Here is a 21,225-nt window from a genome sequence, read left to right on the forward strand (position 1 = left end):
GACATGTATATATCATATCCTTTCCCTAAAGTAAATTAGCCGATAGTTCTGCTTCAAGGCCCTGTTCCTGACCAACTGAACGTGCTGATTTGATCTAAATTTCGTCCACCACCCACTGACTTCTAAAATTGGGAAGAGACTCCACTATGTCTAACCTTCTTTTAACTTATCAGCCATGTCCCAATATTCCTCTTTCCCTTGCCCTCAACTCAATTGGCATTCTAAAAACCAGCAACAGTTCTACTGTTCCCAGGTTGAGAGTTCTTCTCGGCAGCTCGAGAGTGCCGTGATGGTTTTCGGCAAGACCCGAACCTTTAAAATTCATGGTTGATTTATCTCATATTATCGACAGATAGAATAATTGATAAGGAAATGTATAATAGTGAACTTTTGTTTAATGTAAATACTTCTCTTTTTCAATCGTATGCTTTCGCTTAGTCGATGCTAAGTGGCCCCTTTCCCTTGCCTAATATAGTTATTTTCTCATTTTCCTAGTCTGGTTCCCCCATACCAACTCTGAATTCTCTCTTTCCCTATAACAAAACAATTAGAGGCTAAATTAATCACAGCACCAATCCAATAATCATTCCAATAATCATTGAATGCTTCACTCATTGATTAATTACTCTTTATATCTTTTTTTTCTTAACATCTAATTGGCTGTTTGTCTTTCATACCTGCTCTTCAGCCCGAGGCTCAGCCTAGTAACCTTGCGCGTTTGTCCCATCAGACCTTTGTTGCAGTTGCCGGTTTATCTTTGCCATATATATATTCAATTTCTCCATTGCTTCAATTTGCTTGGCCTAGTTCGTGGGCTGTATTTTGTGTCCTCGATACAAAATCAAGACTATGATCTCTGTTATGGGAATTTGTGCTCTTTCACAATCACTTCTTCTCTTAATCCTAGTAAAATATGTTACTGGCGTGGATGCTGCTACAGCTTTGAGTCTGACGCCTTCTACTGAATGGTATAGTAAACAATATCCCATTTGTTTAAGTAGATGCTGATATAGTTAAAGGTATGGAGACGATGGATCTTGGTCTGCTGTGTCGATCAGATTGGGAACTCCCAAACAATGGGTCAATCTCTTTCCAAATACACTCAGTGCTGAAACCTGGGCGATAGGGCCATATGGCTGTCAAGATGGTGGTATGTTATTTTTCTTATATCATACTTGTTCTTGGGACATAGAGTCTTGAATCGATGTCAACTGGTAGTTTCTGCTTCATTGTTTCTCGGGAAACTTGACACATTCTTCTTTTTAGTGGCCAGATGAAAATTTTCGAATCACTGCCTTTAATCAGACTATTTTAATTTTTACCCATTTCATACCGAATCATAGTTGATGGAATGTCATTTTTTAAATCACATAATGAAGCAAACTTTATCTATTCAATATCAAGTGCTAATTGATGGATCATACTTCCATATCAAATAATTTAGTCTTATCTTTCATACTATGAGAACAAGTTTAACATATTATCCCTTCCATTGTGTGCCTCAACGATTGAAGAGTTTTCATGAATGAAATATCACGGTCGCAGAATCGCTGTTCGTATTTTTATTTGATCAGACATCTTCTTGAGGTTAGATCATAGTCTTTGGTCCAAGATTGTTAATTACGCTATTTAAGCTATTTTTCTCTTATAAACCTAACTTTATTATCTAAAAATCAAGTTACAGTTAACGATTAGGACCGTACATCAAGTGATAAGTCTCAGCAATTCATCATCGTGTCTCGATATTCTCAGTAGTCAGGGTTGTAATCTGAGGATATGGGACCTTTGATTGTGGATCAATGATTCCATATCGCGCATCTATAAAGTTTTGTCTGGTTTAGAAGTTCAAGCTGAAACGTTCTGTAACCCTTACATACTAATGATACCTTTAAAGATTCAATATGCTTGGACAGCCGAGGCTCAATCTTTAACGCAACCCAATCTTCCACATGGGAGCCTTTGTTGACACTAGAGTCTTCTCCTTATTGGCGTCTTGGTACGGGAAACTCGCTGCAATCGGCACCTTACGGAGAGTATGGACTCGACAATCTCGCATTTGGGCCAGACGGGCCAATCATTCCCAACGCGACAATCGCGATGATCAATGCTACAGAGTATTGGGTTGGGAGCTTTGGTTTGGGTGCTAGTACTGGAAATTTCAGTTATGTTACCCCAAATGTCACATATGCACAGCTAGAAACCCTGGGTGAGATATTAGGTGCGGGATATGGATACACTGCGGGGGCTATATATCGTAAGTATTTGATAGTTTTGAGGTTCCTTCAGTACAGTCAACTAACCCAGCTCAGAGCAAAAGGGGGAACCAATGTCTTTAACATTGGGCGGATATGACGAAAATCGATTCATACCTCACAACGTTTCGTTCACTCTTACCCAAGATTCACCTGTACCTCAAGTCTTCGTTGACAGTATTTCTGTAATATCCTCCAATGGATCAAATGCGCCTATACAACTTGCGTCATACGAGGAGAACATCAACGCATTGATTGATAGCTCGACTCCTTACCTATGGCTTCCGGAAACAGTTTGCAATCGTTTCGCGGAAGCTTTGGGACTAAGTTATAACGAGTCCTTGAATCTTTACACCTTTGATGAAAATCCCACTCAACATAACAACCTATCGGATTCATCTACATCGACAACTTTCACATTTAGATTCAAAGACAAACCCTCAGCCTCGGATTTTGTCGAGATACATTTACCATATGCAGCTTTTGATTTATCATTATCCTACCCATATATTCCCAATACCAAATATGGAACAGATGAAGCATCAAAATTCTACTTTCCATTGGCCAGATCAGCAAATAGTAGTCAATACACTATCGGTCGAGCATTTTTACAGGAGGCATACATCATCACCTCTTACGAGACCAATCAATTTTCACTTTACCAAGCCGTTCATGTATCCGATACGCTAAATAACAAGAGCATTGTTGCTATTCCAAGTGGAGATATTACTACTGGACAAGAAACTGGCACAGTGTCATCCAGTCAGAATGCTCGCTTAACCGAGGGGCAAATTGCTGGCATAGTTATTGGTGTAATTGGGACAATAGCAACTTTACTAGCTACCTTATACTTTTCCTATATCAAATACTATAAGCCAAAGAAACTTGCGCTTGCTCTTAAGAATTCTACTTCTGAGTCCGAAGCTGGTATTAATCTTCAACAACTTGATAGTCCTCCGCCAACGGGGACTTATCCTTCAGAAGCTCCTGGTGATACCAGTCATCCAATTGAGATAAACTCAGAAATTGCACAGCCAACAGAAGTTAGTGCCGAAGTCCCGCACCAACGTTTAGAACTTGTAGCTGTGATTCCAAAAGAACTCTCCGCAGAAACCGAAGTTGAGCTACCAGCAGAAGTCCCGGCAAATTTTTTCAGAGGGGGTATTACAGTCGACAATACTCCTACTGGTAGTCATACCGTCAGTCCTATATCTGCTTCACATTCTGGTTCACTACCATCAATGAATGCTCTCGCCATCAGTTCTGCAGAGCCATCTTTCGAGAAAGGATCCATTCTCGTAAGTCCTACTCGCTCTTCTATTGCAGCAGATCAAGCATCGCCCACATCCTCCGAGATACGACTGCGGCCCGAAGGATTTTCTCCTGTAGCCGCAATTCAGCACCGCATGAGTCCTCCTCCTACATACGCCCTTGCAAAACCTAACAACTACGATTTTGCTGGAGTTTTTCTTTCTGGCGACCAGCCACTAAGTCAATTCGCTTCTTCTACTAGCAGTGGTGCCCCAGGACCTAGTAATTATGTTTTTGCCGGAGCGATGCCTTCAGGTATTCAACCTCCAAATCCATTCGCTCCAACTACTATGAGCCGAGACGCACAAGTAAATGAGTGGCATCGCCGCGATGTGGAAAGACAAGAACACGAAGAAGAATTACATCGTCAAACATTAGCTCGCGAAGAAGAAATCCGCGAGAATCAATTCCAGGCACGTCGTCTGGCACATAGACAGGAACTTGAGAGAATGGAACGACTAGGAACCGATGTTTTCAAATATCGCAATGAGGACGTGGGGAGTGTTCAAACTCCTTTTAGAGATACCGCTCAACGTGATGAAAATGAAGCTCGCAATATACCTCCCACAATCCAGGACGAAGGTGCTATTCCCAGTGTATCAGCTCAAGGAGGTGCCCCAGAAGTTGCGCAAGTAACTCCTTTACGTCGATTCTCTTTTGAGAATGGAGATGATGACGATGTTGTTTGAATACGATTGATGTTCATTTCTTGACTACCCAGTTATCTTTGTTAATATGCTATTTCTCCTATTTGCGCCATTTTATTTGGAATTTTGGAATATGTGGTGGATCTTTTGTATATAAATGGAATTAGAATACCAGCGTGTTCAGAGGAAGGCAATTTATTTACTTGTGGGCTCAATATCGAACTTTGAGGAGGCATTTAATCAGTTGCTTACTGCACAAATTCCTCAAATTCGCATGTTGAGGCCTTTTCAAGGTGGTGTGTGGACCAAAAACGGTCATGTATAAACTATTGAGAATAAGACAAATGGACCGTCATAGAATGGGCCACAGGTGTATTTAAAGTAAACACTTGAGTGAACTTATGCCCAACTTCTCTTTGATGGACCATTGTTGTCGGGATATCGATCATGTGATCTGAAAGAGGGCACTGTATTGCACTAGCGTGTGTACTAGCGTGTGCACTAGCGCTAGCACTTCTACTATATTAGATACTTGCTTCCCATAGTTAATAATGATCAAGAACGAATACAACCACAATAGACTAAAGTACTATACACTTTATCAACCCCAAGTTGATACCAACAATTGTGTTAACTCTTATTGCATTATGTAGAGATGTTTTCATGAGATGGCCACGAGGATAGAGGTGGAGGAATAAGAGACCACGAACACCTGAAATTCATAGATATAGAGAATCTTCATCTGCAAATGATAAGATTCGGACCCAGAACTAGAACTATCTTCGATAATTCTTGGAAGAAATAGATGAATATGTTAACACCCTAATATGAATTTCTTTACAAACGCCTATGGATGATTGAAGAGAATCAACTTTGGTGATGTGAGCGTTTTGTGAAGTAAAGATGAAGGTACCAATCAAATGATAGTCTCAGGCCACTGTCTGAACAAGCTGGCTGTCTTCAATTTCGAGATATCGGTAAGACTCGTAAGAGTGTCTGGAAGTAAGGATAAGCTACTCAGGTGGATTTGATGAGAGCTTTGGTTCAAGTCGTTTGAAGAATATCGTGGAGCATCATCTACCTTTGCTTTTGCAACTTTGAGCAATATAATAAATATTCAATGCTTCTTCGCTGATACCGATTTGGCTTCATTCTGAGTGTCTGTACTCTATCCGTATAACAGGAGGTACCAGCCAGCTCAGCATATGAATACAATACCCATGTGAATTTGTTTTCAATATAAAGAGTGAGGAAGTTTCTTGACATTCAATGGAAAGAAAGGTGTGATGATTCAGACAGATAGATGTGCTGGATTGGGGATTTGATTTTTATGAATATATAGAGAGCTCTGCGTGGATCTCTTAAAGCAATTACCAGAACAAACTGAAATCAAGCTAGACAAACTACAGTATCCAGGTTTTCAATGTAGTAGTCAGGAGAACAGTACTTTGATGAGCGCGGCAACAACCCATCTTGGTTGGATGATCCAGGAACTTTGTATGTAAATGACAAGATCGAAGTACTTCCATGATGAATTCCCAGATTTCAAACCTCAACAATAATAGACGAAAACTTCGAGTTTCACAACCCCCCTCAATCTTCATCGCATTCTGGGTACAAGCGACTTCATTTTTATCTCCACATTCATACCTATTATGTTGTGACCTCCGATCAACAAACCCATCATTTACACAACCCACGCATCACACTTCACCAAAATAAGTCACAAGATTTGTCGATCCTTCACTTTCTTCCCACTTCATTGGTATTTCAATGACTGCTGCCAACCATATCACAGCCACTCTGTCCTTAGCACAACATTTCCCACTATACTAGGTGGCGAACGTTCATTCTTTCATGGGCCACAAACCCCCATCTCCCCACGGTCTGGGCGCAAAATAATATATGTCAAGAGACCAAGTGATCATGAGCTAAACAGCAATACGTTATTTATCTTCCTTGTAATATCTGAGCATAATAAACAACCAAGTCTATCCAAGATTTGCGTCCACAATCGCAAGACTTTTTTCTTTACACACCACAATCTTTTTGATCAATTCAGATAGAATTATACGTCATCAAATCCCCGCCCTCATATCCCTTCTCCGATTCGTCTAAGCGAGCTTGGGTTCTTCGAGTGCTTTGTCGTCCCCTCCAATGATTTCTCATTCCTCATGTTACACAAAGCCACTCTTCTCGCCAAGTGCATTGCCTTTACCATTTGTGTAAGACAAGTACACATCACCCAATCAGATGGATTAATTCTTCTGAATTGTATTCCTCTCGATCCATCTCTCACATTATTAGCCCACTCTTTCCACAACGCAGAAATGAACATGCGGGGAATTCTCCATCTTGCACTCTCGTCTGGCAAGCTACAAAGAGAACAAAGAATCGTGGCATGACAAATTTTTGTAATTATGATAGAGTTGACCTCTTATTCCTGCCGTCTCAACGGAGATGTGCGTCGTAGTCCGTCATACCTGGGATCTTTAAATAACAGAGGAGCAGCCGTCCTTCCTCTTGGCTTGATCTTGGTCTTTGTGTTCATGTAATCAATCAATATCAATTGGGAAGTCTTCAATTTCGAACAAACCAAACCTGTCGCAGTAATATATCTGCATTTTTACACTGAGAAACAAAATTTCTGCATCAAATTACATGAAGCTGCAGAAACGATAACCCAAAACGTCGACAAGACAGATTATCATCACACAAGCGAAATATCCATCAGAATAAATATGGCCTCACCACAAACACAAAGTTCGTTCTCATCCAACCTTCAAGTTCCAAATGATTCAACTAATACCGTTCTCCCATTTCTTCAGCTCACCACAGCCCATCTCCCACCTCACCCACTTCTCCAACCTCTCCTATGGGTCTCTCTCACGATGATCCCTTCGCCGCCCAACGCAAAGACCCCATGAACAACAACCCATTCGCTTCCAAAACCCAAGGCACAAGTCCCATGAACATCCCCACGCCCAGCTCTCCAAACGCAACAAACACACATTCCGGATCACCAAATCAAGATCGAAGATTAAGTTCTGATGAATGGGGTTCGTTGGTTTTCCCTCTCAGTCGTCGTTCATCACATCCCTCCTCATCACCATTGTTATTACCATCCCTTCCTTCCTCATCACCATCTCCTTTTACATTACCCCATTCATCATACCTTCCAACCCAAGCTCCACTCTCTTCATCTCTTATTTCCTCCCCCTTTAATTCCAATTCTCTTTCTCCTGTATCCTCCCGCCAAAATCGATAACAACACTAACACAACTCACCCAATCATCCAGACGCTTCAAAAACACCCCCTTCTCGTTTCCAAAAACGGAAAGGTTCAATCTACGCAACACCAAGTTCTCGCGATGGTCATGTGGATAAGCATATTGATCGTGATGCCGTTTTTCATGCAACACACGCGGAGAAAGGATACATGGGAATCTTCGGTCTTGGTGGGAGTCGCAACAAGGAGGGAGGATATCAGGGTGGAAGGAGAGCTAGCAAAAGCGAGTGATTGGATAGGATAGGACGAGACTGTGAAGTTGGAAAGAGAACAAGGGAATTTCATCCAAGAAGAAAAGAGATTTGACATATGAATACCTAAGTAGTGTTGATGAATTATGTAAAAATGAATCCGAAGGGAAATTTGTATGAGAGATATGAGGAAAATTTTGGAAAACACAATTTCCATCATTTAGCGAAGCAATCTTTAATATTTCCACCGCCTGTACCTATGATACCAATAACATACATATACATTTGCAGACAACAGTGTCTTGATCGTTTGTAAACCCGATTGAAAACGCCGTCCTATGCATTGAGAATCCTTGGGATCTCAAATTCCCACTATGTCCAAACTCCCTTTGATTGACGTTCCCGTATTTTAACCTCCCCCACCGATGAAACCCCATTCAAACTACTCCCTCAATCATCATCCATACCATCTAATTCGATAGCATCAGGATTTTCAGTAACAACTATTTCTGGTTGCTTGATATTTCCTCCTTGAGGACCTGTGCTTGCTGGCACGAATCCAACAGGAGCTCTTGCCTCGCGTTCTAATGCTGCCATTGCATCTGCAGCTTCTTCTCCATCCTCATCAGATTTCGCTTGACTTCGAGCAAGAGCTTGAGAAGCAATAAAATTGACATCAGTATTATATTGTGCTTGAACACTTCTCTTGATACGAAGCATCTCTTTGAACGTATCTTCGTTTCCGTGTTGAACCTCGAAAGATTCCCATTTTGACCAAAAGGTTGGACTTGTTCGAGGGTCGCAAAATTGAGATGCGTGTCCGTAAATTGCTCTTGCACGATCAATCTCACCCAATCGTTTCTCCATATCGGCGAATTTCAAACACATATCTCTGGCATCTTTATCTGGTAGTGCCGCAATAGCTCTTTCGTAAATTGGTCGTGTTGAAGGTAAACCGAAATTGGAGGCCGACTTGGTGATGTAAAAGTTGAACATATCTGCGCGATCCTCATCAGAGACAGCCCGAGTTGCTCTTTCGTAAATCCTCATGGCATGTCTCGCTAGACCCCGCTCCTCCTCGAGATTTCCATACATAAGATACAATACTTTGGCAAATCTAGGAGGACATCCTTCGACTGCCTGCTCGAATAAATCTCGAAGACGTTCGATACCAATTTTTCTATCAACTGCCTTGGTCAAGTATAAATTCCAGAGTTCGAATGCTACCGGATAGCTAAATAGATCCAATCCTCTCTCGTAAATTTTGAATGACTCTTCGAAATATTTGTTCTCCTCCAGTAAATTGGCGTAATTGACAACAGTTTGTGGTGTTGCAATTCGAAGTTCGAATGTTCGTTCGTATATCTTCTTGGTTTCTTCCAATGTGCTAACACTCTCCACCAAGTCTACATAGAAACTCCACAACTTCCAGCTCTTGTGAACTCTTTGTTGAGGTGAGAGAGTCTCGTCGAAATAATCAACATTGGATCGTTTCGGTGCCTGAACTGCCTTTGCCATAATCTTTACAGCTTCATCGAAGTTTTCGTTTCTTAATTCCATCTCCGCCCATTCAATCCAAGTATCAGCAAGTTCCGCCACAGATTTGAAAGGTACTTTCACTGCCTTTTCAAAGATAACACGAGCATTACGTAAATCCCCACCCTCTTCGTAGAACTTGGCGTAATTTGACCATAATTCGTGAAACTGTCCAACGGCTTTCTTCGGCTGAATAGCAGCAATTGCATCTGTGTATGCTTTAACCACTTCAACTTTGTTGTCCCCCCACAGAGAAATACGTTTCATCCATTCGGGTACATTGCTTGGATTTTGCCGCAATAATACGTCGTTCAGTAAGAATGGTCGACGATCCATAAGTTGCTCGAATCTCATCATTCGAATATCCAAATCAAAGTCTGCATTTTCGTCCACAATACCCTTCTCTGATCGAACTGCAGCCGCTTCCATTAGAACCCCAGTAATCGATTCCTCGAATTCGGCATAAGAATCGAATATCAGTGTGAAATCCCGAACGGTCATAACTGTAGTGATTCCCTCTTCAAATACATCTCTTGCCCGTTCAAAACTACCCCGAGTGATCCAGTATGTTGCTAAACCGGACCATAATTTTCCTCTCTGATCCGCAAATCTATCAATGCCACTTCGAATAATTTTTTCGACATCAATTCCGATTTCATCTCCAGTTTCAACTTCCTTGGCATGCTCCACAAGAAGATCTACCATCTCACTCCATAATTGATAATGGCCCTTTCCATGTTTACTCCGGAATTTTGGGTTATTAAGTATATCCATATATTTCTTGACGGCCTCAGTATAAAGTTTCATCTCAATTAAGAGTTCAATAAAATCTTCGGCATCCTCCGGATGGATCTGCATGTAACGTCGCCATATCTTAACAGCTGTAGAACCTGACGCGGAATTCGCAAAAGGACGGTAAAGGGCCCAAATTCTGTTATGTTGTGTAATGGGTAAAGCTCGAAGTGCTCGATCGAAAGTTCGGCGCGTGAGAGTAACGAGGGGTTGGAGTAGCAAAAATTGAAGGTACATCTCCCAGATTTTCGGCATCTTATTCAAAAGAATCAAGGCTCTTTCGTAAAGCGCGTTAACTTTGGCATATTCGGGGGCAAAAGCTGCAGGATTCAACTTTCCCAAATGCTTCATTCGTAATGTAAGGTACTATTTTTCGTCAGCGAATATTAAAGCGGGGTTTGCGCGCATAGATGTATACCATTTTCCATAACTTGTAAGATCTGGGTAATTGTAAACAAGCTCGTTCCAAAACGAAAGCTTGCTCGAGTTTTGTGCCATGCTGAAATTTGAACTCGATGTATGCCAACCAAGGCTTCGTACTGCCTGGATCGCGAAGGATATCCTGCTCATAGATGGTATCTTCTTCAGACTATCGATTGAATTAGTCAACGTGATCGTTTAATGAGATTGTATGGTATCTGAGGGAATAGACGTACAATAAGATATAAATCTGGCTTTCCTCGAATCGATAAGGTTAAGGCGGATTTTATTTCGGGGACGCTGGGAGCAGCCATTATAGGGAGCAACTCTCCAGGCATTCTCTGCCTGGAAAACAGAGAATGCGATCAGTCCCAAGAGGAAGAAATATTTGGATGACCGTCTTAAAAGACGTCGAGGGTGTTGGGTTGGTCTGATCTGGTCGTTCGACCTCTTTTTTTTTCCGTACCAACAATCAACCGACTTTGCTACTCAATGCTACTCCAGGGTCATTAGCACTACGGGAGACTAAGCGACAGTATTGGGGGAAATGTAAACCTCTTCTACCCGAGGGAATAAGAATCAGTAAAGGAAGAGACAAAAGATGGAAAGAGTCTGGTGTCTAGTAAAAGTACTAAAGATGTCTGATATCCACTCGAGGAGTGAATAATGATAATCAATCTCTCTACCTATTCTTCCTAACCAAAGATACAATGTCCGAAGATTGAGATCTACTTGAATCACGTGAAAAGAATTGAGATATAACAGTAATCAGCCGAGCCAGCGTATTTTGTTTGAGAAGCGCTAAGTTCACACCCCCATGAGCTTGGACTTGGGCAGTTACAACCATGAAGTGGGAGCGAGAGCTTAATCAACAACTTCTTATCAGCCTTCTCTTCCACTCTACAACAGCCCTCTCTTTATACTTGGAGAGTTCCCCTTTACGCTTGAATTGATAGAGAGGAGTTGAGCTCACAGGAGTATTACATTGCCAATCGTCTAATCAAATTGAAAAGCTACCAAAATGTCTGGAGCCGGGGTAAGACAAAGCAACCAATTCCAATGGATTCATATATCTTCTTAACTAACATAATATAGAATCGAGAAGCTGTTTTCCCAACACGACAGTCCTTGGGATTGATGAAGTCGAAGTTGAAGGGAGCGCAAACTGGTCATGATTTATTAAAGAGAAAGAGTGAAGCTTTAACTAAGTATGTTTACCCCCAACCCAACAAGCTCTTTGCCTTACTGACTCTCATTGCGCAGACGTTTCCGAGGTATTTACACTGCTCTCATACCAGTATTCTCTCAAATATTCCTAACTCTACTCCAGAAATCACCCGCAGAATCGATGAAGCCAAACGAAAGATGGGTCGAGTAATGCAGATAGCCGCCTTTTCTCTGGCAGAAGTAACCTATGCGGTAGGAGGAGATATTGGTTACCAAGTACAAGAATCCGCAAAATCGGCACGATTTCGTGTACGGACGAAGCAAGAGAATGTATCTGGTGTATTCTTGCCGGCTTTTGAAAGCTACACAACGGAAGGCAATAATGATTTTGGCTTGACGGGTTTGGGAAAGGGTGGTCAACAGGTACAAAGATGTAGGGAGACTTATGCGAGAGCTGTGGAGACATTGGTGGAATTAGCCAGTTTGCAGGTATGTTAAGAATAGGACCAGCCCGAACCAGGGGAGGGAAGATGTGTTGAATGGGGCTGATATGTTGTGATCAGACTGCTTTTGTTATTTTGGATGAGGTTATCAAGGTTGTGAACAGGAGAGGTAAGTTGAATTCTAGATCTAAAGCACATAACATATACTAATTTGATATAGTAAACGCAATGTTAGTCTTTCTACCATTACATCACACCCCCCATTAATTCATACTAACCAAATAACAGTGAACATGTGATTATCCCACGTACAGAAAACACCATCAAATACATCAACTCAGAGCTCGATGAATTGGACAGAGAAGAATTCTTCCGATTGAAGAAGGTTCAAAACAAGAAGCAGAGGGATACAGCTGCTCAAGATGCAGAGATGAAGGCGAAGAAAGAAGCGGCAGCAGAGAAGGAGAAGGCCGAAGGTAGTGAAAAGGAGAATTCTACCCATACTGGAGATATTCTAGGTGATGAGGAAGATGCGGATGTCATTTTCTGATGCCTCACGGATGCCATTTTACTTGTTTTAAGTTTCACCAATCGGGTCATCAAACCGAATGAATATCATGTAGCATTAGCGAATACTGTAATTAAGATTGAGCATTGTTTTCTCTATTTAGCTTTACTCATTCGTGAAGAGCAATCTATGAAGTATTTCATTCGATGTTGCAATGACCTTCCATACCAATGGGCACGCAATCTGAAATCCCCTCATGATGCCTTCATGTAGAAACACCCCCTTCACAACTTACTGTCTTTGATAAGTGACCTTGATAACCTTCTGCTCATCTCCCAAAGCCATACCCGCTGTATTTTCCTTAGCACCAATACTTCCTGTTTCAGTCTCATACTCCACAAATGCAATACCCTTTCTTCCCGGCACCAATCTTACTTCTCTAAAGCCCTCAAATCGTCCAAAGATGCTTGTCAACATATCAACATCATATTCTTCGGGTAGATTCTGCACAAAGAGAATCTTGTTAGGAGGTAAGTATTCATCCGGTACGACGGCTGCCGCAGCAGGATTGGAAGATTTGAGTCCAGCGCCACGAGTAGCTTTGATGGGTCGTGCAGCGAGATCTGCTGGGTTGGCAAGAGGAGGACCGGTCGTAGGACGGAGTGTGAGTTCGGCGGCCTTTTTTCTTTCTGTAGGGGCAAATAGTAGATTTCGTTAGCCATGCCATTATTTTGTAGATCATCCATATCCGCATGTATATTCAATCCCGCACAATCGCAAGGAGACCAAATAACCAAAGACAGAGAAAAAAAAAAGAGAACTCACCCTTCTCTGCCAATCTCCTCCTCTTATGAACCTCCAATTCCTCATTCCCCCCTTCCCTCTTCACACTAGCATCACTCCTGGTTTTCGCATACGCAATTCGCATTTCCTTCCCAAAGAGCTCAAAGCCTTGAATATCCTCAATCGCCTTGGTCGCACTCTCTACATCTTCAAAGACAATGAATGCCTGTCCCTTGGCCTTCAAATTCGTCTTTGCGATGATTTCCAAAATGGTGCCGTATTCGGAGAAGAGTTCCGTGAGGGCTTCGATGAGCGCGGCCGGCTTGATCGATTCTTCGAGATTGTTGACGTAGAGTCTAGATTTGTTAGTTTGTGGGTTAGGGAAGGAAGGCTAGGACGTGTCGGGGTGCAATGACACGTACGTAGCGTTTGGTGGGGGTGAGCCACTGGGTGCGTTGGTAGTAGACATGGTGGTGATTTCTTGAGTTGTTTGCGATTAAGATGGTGAGATTGAGAGAAGCTTCATGTTGGAGCTTAGCTATATTATTACTTGGTGCCTTGCGACAGACGTTTGTGCCTAAGGCATGAGTTTCTGGTGAGTTTCTGGTGAGTTTCAAGCCGATGACCACAACTGTGATTATTAGGAAAGTATTTGGGCCATCTAGTGACTAAACTCTGATTCAAGAATTATCAATGGGTAGGTATACAAATAAACACTGTCAAGACAGATTTCTCTGTGCAAGATCAGCTCAATGTTTAACCCGAGCATTTGGGCATTCACCATCATGCCTCCTGATTCATGAAAGACAACAAGAGTACCTACTCATGGATATCGTCATCGACAACAAGTTTATTTTCATAATGAGGAGCAATTGAATAATGAATTTTAGCATTGCTTTTATTGGTAAAATAATACCCTGTTAATAATACATGGATGTAGTGATTACCTTGCAATCGACCCTTACTACCAAACACCCTCGAGTTAAGCTATGTCCATAACATACTTATTATAAGGACTGGATTCCATCGCTGACCAGTAGTTAAGCCTACTTTTTCTGAGGAATATTTGAATCCGATCCCAAAGACGAGTCCATCGAAACGCGTACAACTCTCTTTGGAACACCATTAACACCACTAACACCTTCATCGTCGTCCGATTTCAAAGATGCTACCGAATCCTTTGACGCTTCCGATCCCACAGGTGATTCCGCTCTCAAAGAATCTTCTGATTTCAATGAGGAAGCTTTCTTCTTTGATTCGCCATTATTCTCATCTTCCCACTTTTGTGCAATAGCTTGAACCCATCCCCAGATAGTTTTCACATACACTTCATCAATGTCAGTGAAGTCACTCATGGTCGCAGAAACCTGTCTTGTTCTTAAAAGACCAAATGTTGCCTTTTCCATAGAATCCTCCTTATTTTGCTTTTCCATATCTTTCCAAAAGCCAATTAATGATCTTGCCGGGTGATTTTCTTTCAATCCCTCGGGACTTGGCGATCCAGCACGTTGCAGCCATTTTCCGAATTCCTCAGTCTTGCCCTCGTGACCAATCCACTTTAACAAGTGCTTCCATGTTATATTAGTTGAATTATTTACTAGATGAAAGACATTTGCTTCGTGTGGGGATGGTGGTGGTTGTAGAGGCTTCCAATAAGTCTTTTGACAAGCAATTTCAATCACAGCTGCAGCTGCAGTATTGACTGGAAGCCAGGAAAGTGGAATGTCGAGTTCTGGGAGAGAGTTTAGACATTCAGGGCCCCCAGTGCTTAGCATCAGTGGCCATGCTTCCTTTTCGTTCCAGCTTCCATTGAAAGTGTTTCCTGATAGTTGACCAATCCTCACAATACTAATATTTGCTCTTGTCATATTACATGCTGAAGAGCAGATCGCTTCAGCAACCCACTTACTCTTCGAGTAACCCAACGGGCCAGCATCCAAAGGATTGCAATTTATAGTTTCTATAATTTTGAAGTCCTCCTCTTTATAGATTTTAGTGTTAGCCACGCTTGCAGTAGATGAACAGAAGACAAGATGCTTCGGTGCTTCCCCAGATAGGGAGAAATTGATCAAGTTGCGAAGTCCTTGAAACTGCTCGGTGAAATCTTTCAAGGGAATAGAGAAATTAACCTCCCAGGCTGCCTGTAATCTAGCATCAGTATGTATCAATCATGATTGTTGACTGGGGAAAGTTACATGAATGATTGTGGTAGCATTTTGACGAAGATCTTCCAATACATCTCTTGAGAGGCCTAATTCAATTTGATCTAATTTCACAGCTCTGCATTCGATATTTGAGGCAGTGAATTCCAAGTTTTCGGGATAATGAGACTGTAACGCCCGTTCTACTCTCTCACGAGCTTGTTCGTCATTCTTGGCTCGAACGAAGCAAACGATCCGAAGTGCCTCATGACTTGTAGTCATATATTGCAACAATTCGACTATATTCACACCGAGAGTACCAGTGACTCCAGTTACAATCTGTGTCATTCGTTAAAACATTCCTCTTAGAGGCATTGTGTATGCCATATACACCAATTGATTCAACACTTACTATGGTTTCTTTGTCAGGTGTGTTACATGATTCTGTTTCGTCCTTGAATGATTTACTATAGTGTTCAACAATGCTGTTCATCTGATGCGCTTCATTTTTCTCATTCTCGGGAATGGATCCGTTCTGAGAGGCTTTGATGTATTCGGTAAGCCTAGTTCACGTTGTCAGTCTCTTACTGCAGTAGATAAATTTTACCATCTCGGAGTCTTGAGTATACAATAAATGATATATGAGAAGAACATTTGACAAAATCAATGCCTTGTATCATTAATGATCGAGTACTTACGCTGTGACACTACCACATTGGTAGACTAAGTTCCAAGGAAAGGGTTTAGATCCGCGAAGGAATGCCTGCAGATTCATCAGCGTGAAGATATTAACTTCAAGAATAAAATTTAGTTACCAAATTGAGATGTGATCGAATCCGCGTCGCCTGAACAGAATCGATTTGATGAGCCCGAAAGTCGGAGTCATATTTCAGGTCTATTGGAGCGCCAATGGCTGTTTTGACAACTTCCATTACACTTTCTAATGAAACTTTACTGTTGAGCGCTGACGCATCGCCATCATAAGCACTTTTGATATCGGAATCATAGTGCATGTTGGCGCTTTGCCTCTTTGTAGTTCCCTTGGCGGTCTTTTCCAAAAAATCGGTGTGTGGCTTCAAGACTAACATATCTTTGTAGATTTTTGCATGGGGTGGAACCATTTCGTTCACGTCCTCGACATACGGCCAAATAATGTCCCTGAACTCATCATCGCTGAAATTACTTGTAGCGTTTTGAGACTTGATGATTATTACTCCAGGGTACATTTGACCATTTCCGAAGACAAACGCATCTTTTATATCTGGAAACCTCTTCAACGCTTCTTCGGTGTAAATAGGATCGAATTTCTTCCCAGTAGAAAGAGTGATTTGGGCATCACCTCTACCAACATGCTTCCATGCATTCTTTATAGAAGGATGTGGCTCAAATAAATCACTTGTTGCGAAGCATCCATCCTCTCGATTTGCCTTTGGAAATTGTGGCCAGTCACTCATTACCACCAGTTCAAATCTATTAGAACCATCATTTAATGGTTCAAACTTGAGGGAATTAACACCTTCCGGAGCTCTGAAATATTGCCACTCTTTGTCGGTTTTGTAATCTCGGTGAGTCGAGAGAAGAAATGAGCATTCTGCACTACCATAACGAGAAACAAGATTGATTCCTTCCGAGATGAGCAGTTTTCCGTCTTCTTCTGGCAAACTAGCGCCACCTACACCCACGATATCCATTGTACGAAGAAATTCAAGTCCTCTAGATGTCGTAGAAAGCATTTGTGCTATTGTCGGGACACAAGAGAAGTATATTGACTTTGGAAGTTGATTGGACAATCTACGCGTAAGCGATTTGGACCTGTGTCGTGTTCCGAATTCGTGCAATCTACGAATAGATGATTCATACTTCTCTTTTATTTGCGAGAAACAATTAATGATTGTCTCCGAAGTAAGTGGGTGCTGGCCATCAGGGGCAAGACAGATTGTTGATAAACTCGTCCAAGCACGCAAACAATCTGCAATACCGCCGGTGTATAGAGGTGTTGTGGTAAATGACAATGTTCCGCGACCATCCAAAATTGGCAGAACTCCGCATGCAACATGGTGAGTGTAGGGAACGGGCTTCGGAAGGCCAGAGGTGCCAGATGTATGATGATTGTAAGCTGGGGTTTTACCCGTGACCTTATACGATGGAATAAGTGATGGAACTCTCTCGACATGTGATGTTAATTCCATAGTAGATTTCCTTGAATACCCCCGCATCTGAAGTGGAGTGTTGCGTGAGATCTTCTCGAGTTTCTGGATTTCCACATACTGTTGTCGGAGATCAACGTCGTAAAATACAATATCGATATCGCATTGGTTGCAAAGATGCTGGACAGCTTCCGAGCTAAGTGATGGCCTATATTGTGTCAGTATGAACGGATGATATCAGTTCCAGAATTCAATTCATCATTTGATGGTTTAGTTCTTCAACGAAATTTTGAAATTTGGACTGCTTTCAAATATTGAACTTTCCATCCAGTCTACAGCAAAATGCCCCGCCAAAAAGAAGGGCTCAAGCCTGGAGATATTTGCAACTTACACCATGACCATAACGGATACTCCCAATCGCATTAATGCTAGCCACCTGAATAGAAAAGCCAAATCACTTCTACCCATGAGACCGACACACTTGGTGCGTGTTGAATCTCTTGCAGTCGTATTGTCAAATGGAAGAAGCTCCTCGGAAGATGCTAATTTGTGGGACAATCTCAATGAACCATCTCGAAGTTCCTGGAAATTATAAAGATGGACCTTCCATTCTGTACGAGCCAATTCAGTACCAGCGCCATTAACTCCATTGCCATTCGAAACTTGTATTGAATTCCTTTCTGGTGAGATATGTCTTGTGCCTTTTCTTCCATCATTGGAAGACGGAGAACTGGAGAATGAAGATGCTCCTTGACCATTCAATACTCGTTTGGTACCATAATATGATCCATTGTTTGAGTTGTCTCCAGAATCCTTCCTATTGACGATTTCTTCAGGGATCGCTATAGCTAGTTGATCTCCATACTTCTCAGCATGGTGATCGAGGAGTTCATTGATTGTGTCATATTCATCGACTGGAGTTAATTTTCTACTACTGGCTTCACCCAAAGTACAAGTGAAGTAATTAAGATCGCCTGGAGCAATGGAAGCCATTGTAAGTAGAGGTGGGATACCCAAAAATGTTGACGAAGCAAAAAAGAGAGAGTTGATGTAACGATTGAGAGAGATTGGAAGAGGAATTACTCTCAGAAGCACTCATAAACAATACATTAGAAGAAGGAACCCACGGCACTGACCGGAGTATCTGGAGGGGAAACCGCATCTTAGAAAAGCCTAAAAAGATAGCAGCTCTGAGCGAAGTCTTGATTGGCAACTTCAAGACTTGATCTTTGACTTGTAAGCTCTTTACTTGTCATTATTTCCAGGGTTTAAAAGTTACTAGATGCGGAATCTAGTGATAGGTCGAAGATATTTGCTAAAACTGCCTTTGTTTACTTAGTCCAAAATGCCAGCGTCATGACTATTTACTAGTGGCAGCTTCATGGTAATGAACAACAGGTACTTATGTGCTTAGTGAGGGGAAGGTTGAACACTAGGGTTTGCCATCTTTCTTGATGGGAATGGTGTAGATATACACCCATTAATAGATGATTGTTCATAGTCGATATGATTAACTTAAAACCTCGAAATTTACGAGGGATGCATTCATTCATTGAGGATGAATTGAATGGAGCTTAATGATCACGTGACTACATTGATTTCTACGGTTAACCATAAGAACATTCATGTACTCACTCCTCGAACGCGAGAGCTCTATTTCTTTTTATTTGGTTCCCTCGATCCTGTATGAACTCAACTTGGGTACGAACTTCTTGACACCTTCAAATAATCCAAGTTTATTATATTTCTAAAAAGGTACGCGACATATTGTTCTTCATTAATGAATGGTTGAATTCCTCATGTAGAGTTTGATATGATACTCTCGATGTCCTTCCTGAGAAAGTCTGGGAAATATATAAACTCGGGATATTGCAGAGGTCTTATGTGTATATCACCACTGTTTAAAAGAAGCTCTCCATTTGATTCTAGTTGAATCAACTTTACTTCAAAGAAGACCATATCACAATTGTGTTTGTTGAACTCTCCCCTTTTTCAATGTACACGTGATCACGTTTTGATATCACACTGAGAGTATCATAACCTACAAGTGTTTGGTTTGCGTCTACTGCAGTGACATGGTATCAAACTCCATGGTACAAAGATACTTCACATATTCGTTCACATTCTGTATAGAATGTCAAGTTTGTTACATCAAGAACCAAATCACTAAGTGTCCTACAGATAGATCTTCTCAGTAATAATTTTCAACCAAACCGTTTTTTAAGCCCAGCCGTTACTATGCCTTCCAATTATTCTTCAGTTCCTCCTCAAGAGGTAACAGGAACAACTCAATTACCTTGTAAGTTTTAGAACATCCCTAAAATTTCCTCTTGCCAACTAACATTCACCAGTATCACGTATCAAGAAGATAATTGGGACTGATCAAGACATAAACATGTGTTCCAACAATGCCGCATTCGTTATTACTCTAGCCACTGTATGTTTTCCATCTCTATCTGATATCCTTCATACAAAAGCTAAGTATGCATTTCAGGAAATGTTCATTCAATACATGGCCGAATCAGGCCACAATGTTGTCAAGTCTGAACGTAAACCTCGTCGTAACATTCAATATCGTGATCTTTGTAAGTCTCTCCTCTCTTCAACTGCTTCATTAAGATTCTCCTTCCACCACCAACTCAATGCCTATCACCAACCCCCTATATGTCCGACTATCCTCTCTCTTCCCCCCCTTCTCTCACCCCCCTTCTCTCACCCCCCTTCTCTCACCCCCCTTCTCTCAACCCCCTTCTCTCAACCCCCTTCTCTCACCCCCCTTCTCTCACCCCCCTTCTCTCACCCCCCTTCTCTCACCCCCCACTAACATCCCCCAGCCTCCGCCGTCTCCCACATCGACAACCTCGAATTTCTCAGCGACATCGTCCCCAAGACCGTCCCCCTCAAACTCGTCAAAGCCAACGCCCACCTAGCCAACAACCTCGCAAAATCCAAATCCACCATCCCCCCCACCAACCCTCCCTTTCCCCAACCCGCCACCTCGTACGCCGGCCCCTCAGCCCCAACCGCAAACCCCAACTCCTTCCCTCAATCCCCCCTCCTCGACACAGCACCTCCCCGCGTCTCCGTCTCCGGCCTATTAGACGACTCCGCCGATGCATCCACTTCCACACCAGCTCTCAACCAAATCCAACCCCAACCCCCATCTCAACCCCAAACTCAAAACAACTCCCCCACCCAAACTACCACCGCCACCACCCCCGCCCACCCCATCACCATCCCCAACGGCTTCACCCCCACCAACAAACCTCAAAAACAGCAAGAACAGCGAAGAGTCAGCACCGCCACCGAAGACGAAGATCCTAATGCGCAATTGCGGATGGAGAGTCAAGCTAATAGCGACGACCACAATGAGGAAGAAGATGATGATGTCGAGATGAGTTAGTCAGTATGACATGTCATGTCATGTCATGGGTTGTGCTTTTCGGGGATTTTTTTTTTGGATTCTCACGTGCATTCCCTTTTCTTTTTTTTTGAGTTTCTTGCACCGGAGATGTGGTTGAGTTGAGATGATAAGGAAGGAGGGAGAGGAGTTTGTATTGTAGACAGGAGGCGATGTAGTTGGTTGAGTGCGCGGGTA

At 42.2% G+C, this 21,225-nt stretch overlaps 7 protein-coding genes across 7 annotated transcripts; 4 read left to right on the forward strand and 3 right to left on the reverse strand.

Moving 5' to 3' along the window:
- Positions 1-849: 849 nt before the first annotated feature.
- EAE98_012234 (uncharacterized protein) lies at positions 850-4,252 on the forward strand (the record flags this gene model as incomplete). Its single annotated transcript, XM_038959859.1, has 4 exons — positions 850-968; positions 1,020-1,150; positions 1,895-2,254; positions 2,310-4,252. The coding sequence occupies 4 exons, from the start codon at positions 850-852 to the stop codon at positions 4,250-4,252; spliced, it is 2,553 nt and encodes an 850-aa protein (XP_038803799.1).
- A 2,699-nt stretch (positions 4,253-6,951) lies between these two features.
- On the forward strand, positions 6,952-7,730 carry EAE98_012235 (uncharacterized protein; the record flags this gene model as incomplete). Its single annotated transcript, XM_038959860.1, has 3 exons — positions 6,952-6,973; positions 7,039-7,269; positions 7,510-7,730. 3 exons carry the CDS (start codon positions 6,952-6,954, stop codon positions 7,728-7,730), a joined length of 474 nt encoding a protein of 157 aa, XP_038803800.1.
- A 410-nt stretch (positions 7,731-8,140) lies between these two features.
- Positions 8,141-10,776, reverse strand: EAE98_012236 (uncharacterized protein; the record flags this gene model as incomplete). Its single annotated transcript, XM_038959861.1, has 3 exons — positions 8,141-10,384; positions 10,437-10,607; positions 10,675-10,776. The coding sequence occupies 3 exons, from the start codon at positions 10,774-10,776 to the stop codon at positions 8,141-8,143; spliced, it is 2,517 nt and encodes an 838-aa protein (XP_038803801.1).
- A 683-nt stretch (positions 10,777-11,459) lies between these two features.
- EAE98_012237 (uncharacterized protein) lies at positions 11,460-12,598 on the forward strand (the record flags this gene model as incomplete). The annotated part of the gene is made up of 7 exons (XM_038959862.1): positions 11,460-11,474; positions 11,534-11,646; positions 11,702-11,712; positions 11,769-12,094; positions 12,169-12,217; positions 12,269-12,278; positions 12,337-12,598. 7 exons carry the CDS (start codon positions 11,460-11,462, stop codon positions 12,596-12,598), a joined length of 786 nt encoding a protein of 261 aa, XP_038803802.1.
- Positions 12,599-12,712: 114 nt separating this feature from the next.
- EAE98_012238 (uncharacterized protein) lies at positions 12,713-13,808 on the reverse strand (the record flags this gene model as incomplete). Its single annotated transcript, XM_038959863.1, has 3 exons — positions 12,713-13,245; positions 13,382-13,695; positions 13,762-13,808. 3 exons carry the CDS (start codon positions 13,806-13,808, stop codon positions 12,848-12,850), a joined length of 759 nt encoding a protein of 252 aa, XP_038803803.1. The 3' UTR covers positions 12,713-12,847.
- A 577-nt stretch (positions 13,809-14,385) lies between these two features.
- EAE98_012239 (uncharacterized protein) lies at positions 14,386-18,620 on the reverse strand (the record flags this gene model as incomplete). The annotated part of the gene is made up of 6 exons (XM_038959864.1): positions 14,386-15,480; positions 15,535-15,819; positions 15,893-16,043; positions 16,179-16,243; positions 16,296-17,835; positions 18,019-18,620. The coding sequence occupies 6 exons, from the start codon at positions 18,618-18,620 to the stop codon at positions 14,386-14,388; spliced, it is 3,738 nt and encodes a 1,245-aa protein (XP_038803804.1).
- A 1,245-nt stretch (positions 18,621-19,865) lies between these two features.
- On the forward strand, positions 19,866-21,030 carry EAE98_012240 (uncharacterized protein; the record flags this gene model as incomplete). The annotated part of the gene is made up of 4 exons (XM_038959865.1): positions 19,866-19,926; positions 19,979-20,064; positions 20,122-20,212; positions 20,462-21,030. The coding sequence occupies 4 exons, from the start codon at positions 19,866-19,868 to the stop codon at positions 21,028-21,030; spliced, it is 807 nt and encodes a 268-aa protein (XP_038803805.1).
- Between the last annotated feature and the right edge of the window lie 195 nt (positions 21,031-21,225).

This window comes from Botrytis deweyae (assembly GCF_014898535.1).
Source record: "Botrytis deweyae strain B1 chromosome Unknown BDEW_061, whole genome shotgun sequence".
In the NCBI taxonomy this organism is placed as follows: Eukaryota; Fungi; Ascomycota; class Leotiomycetes; order Helotiales; family Sclerotiniaceae; genus Botrytis; species Botrytis deweyae.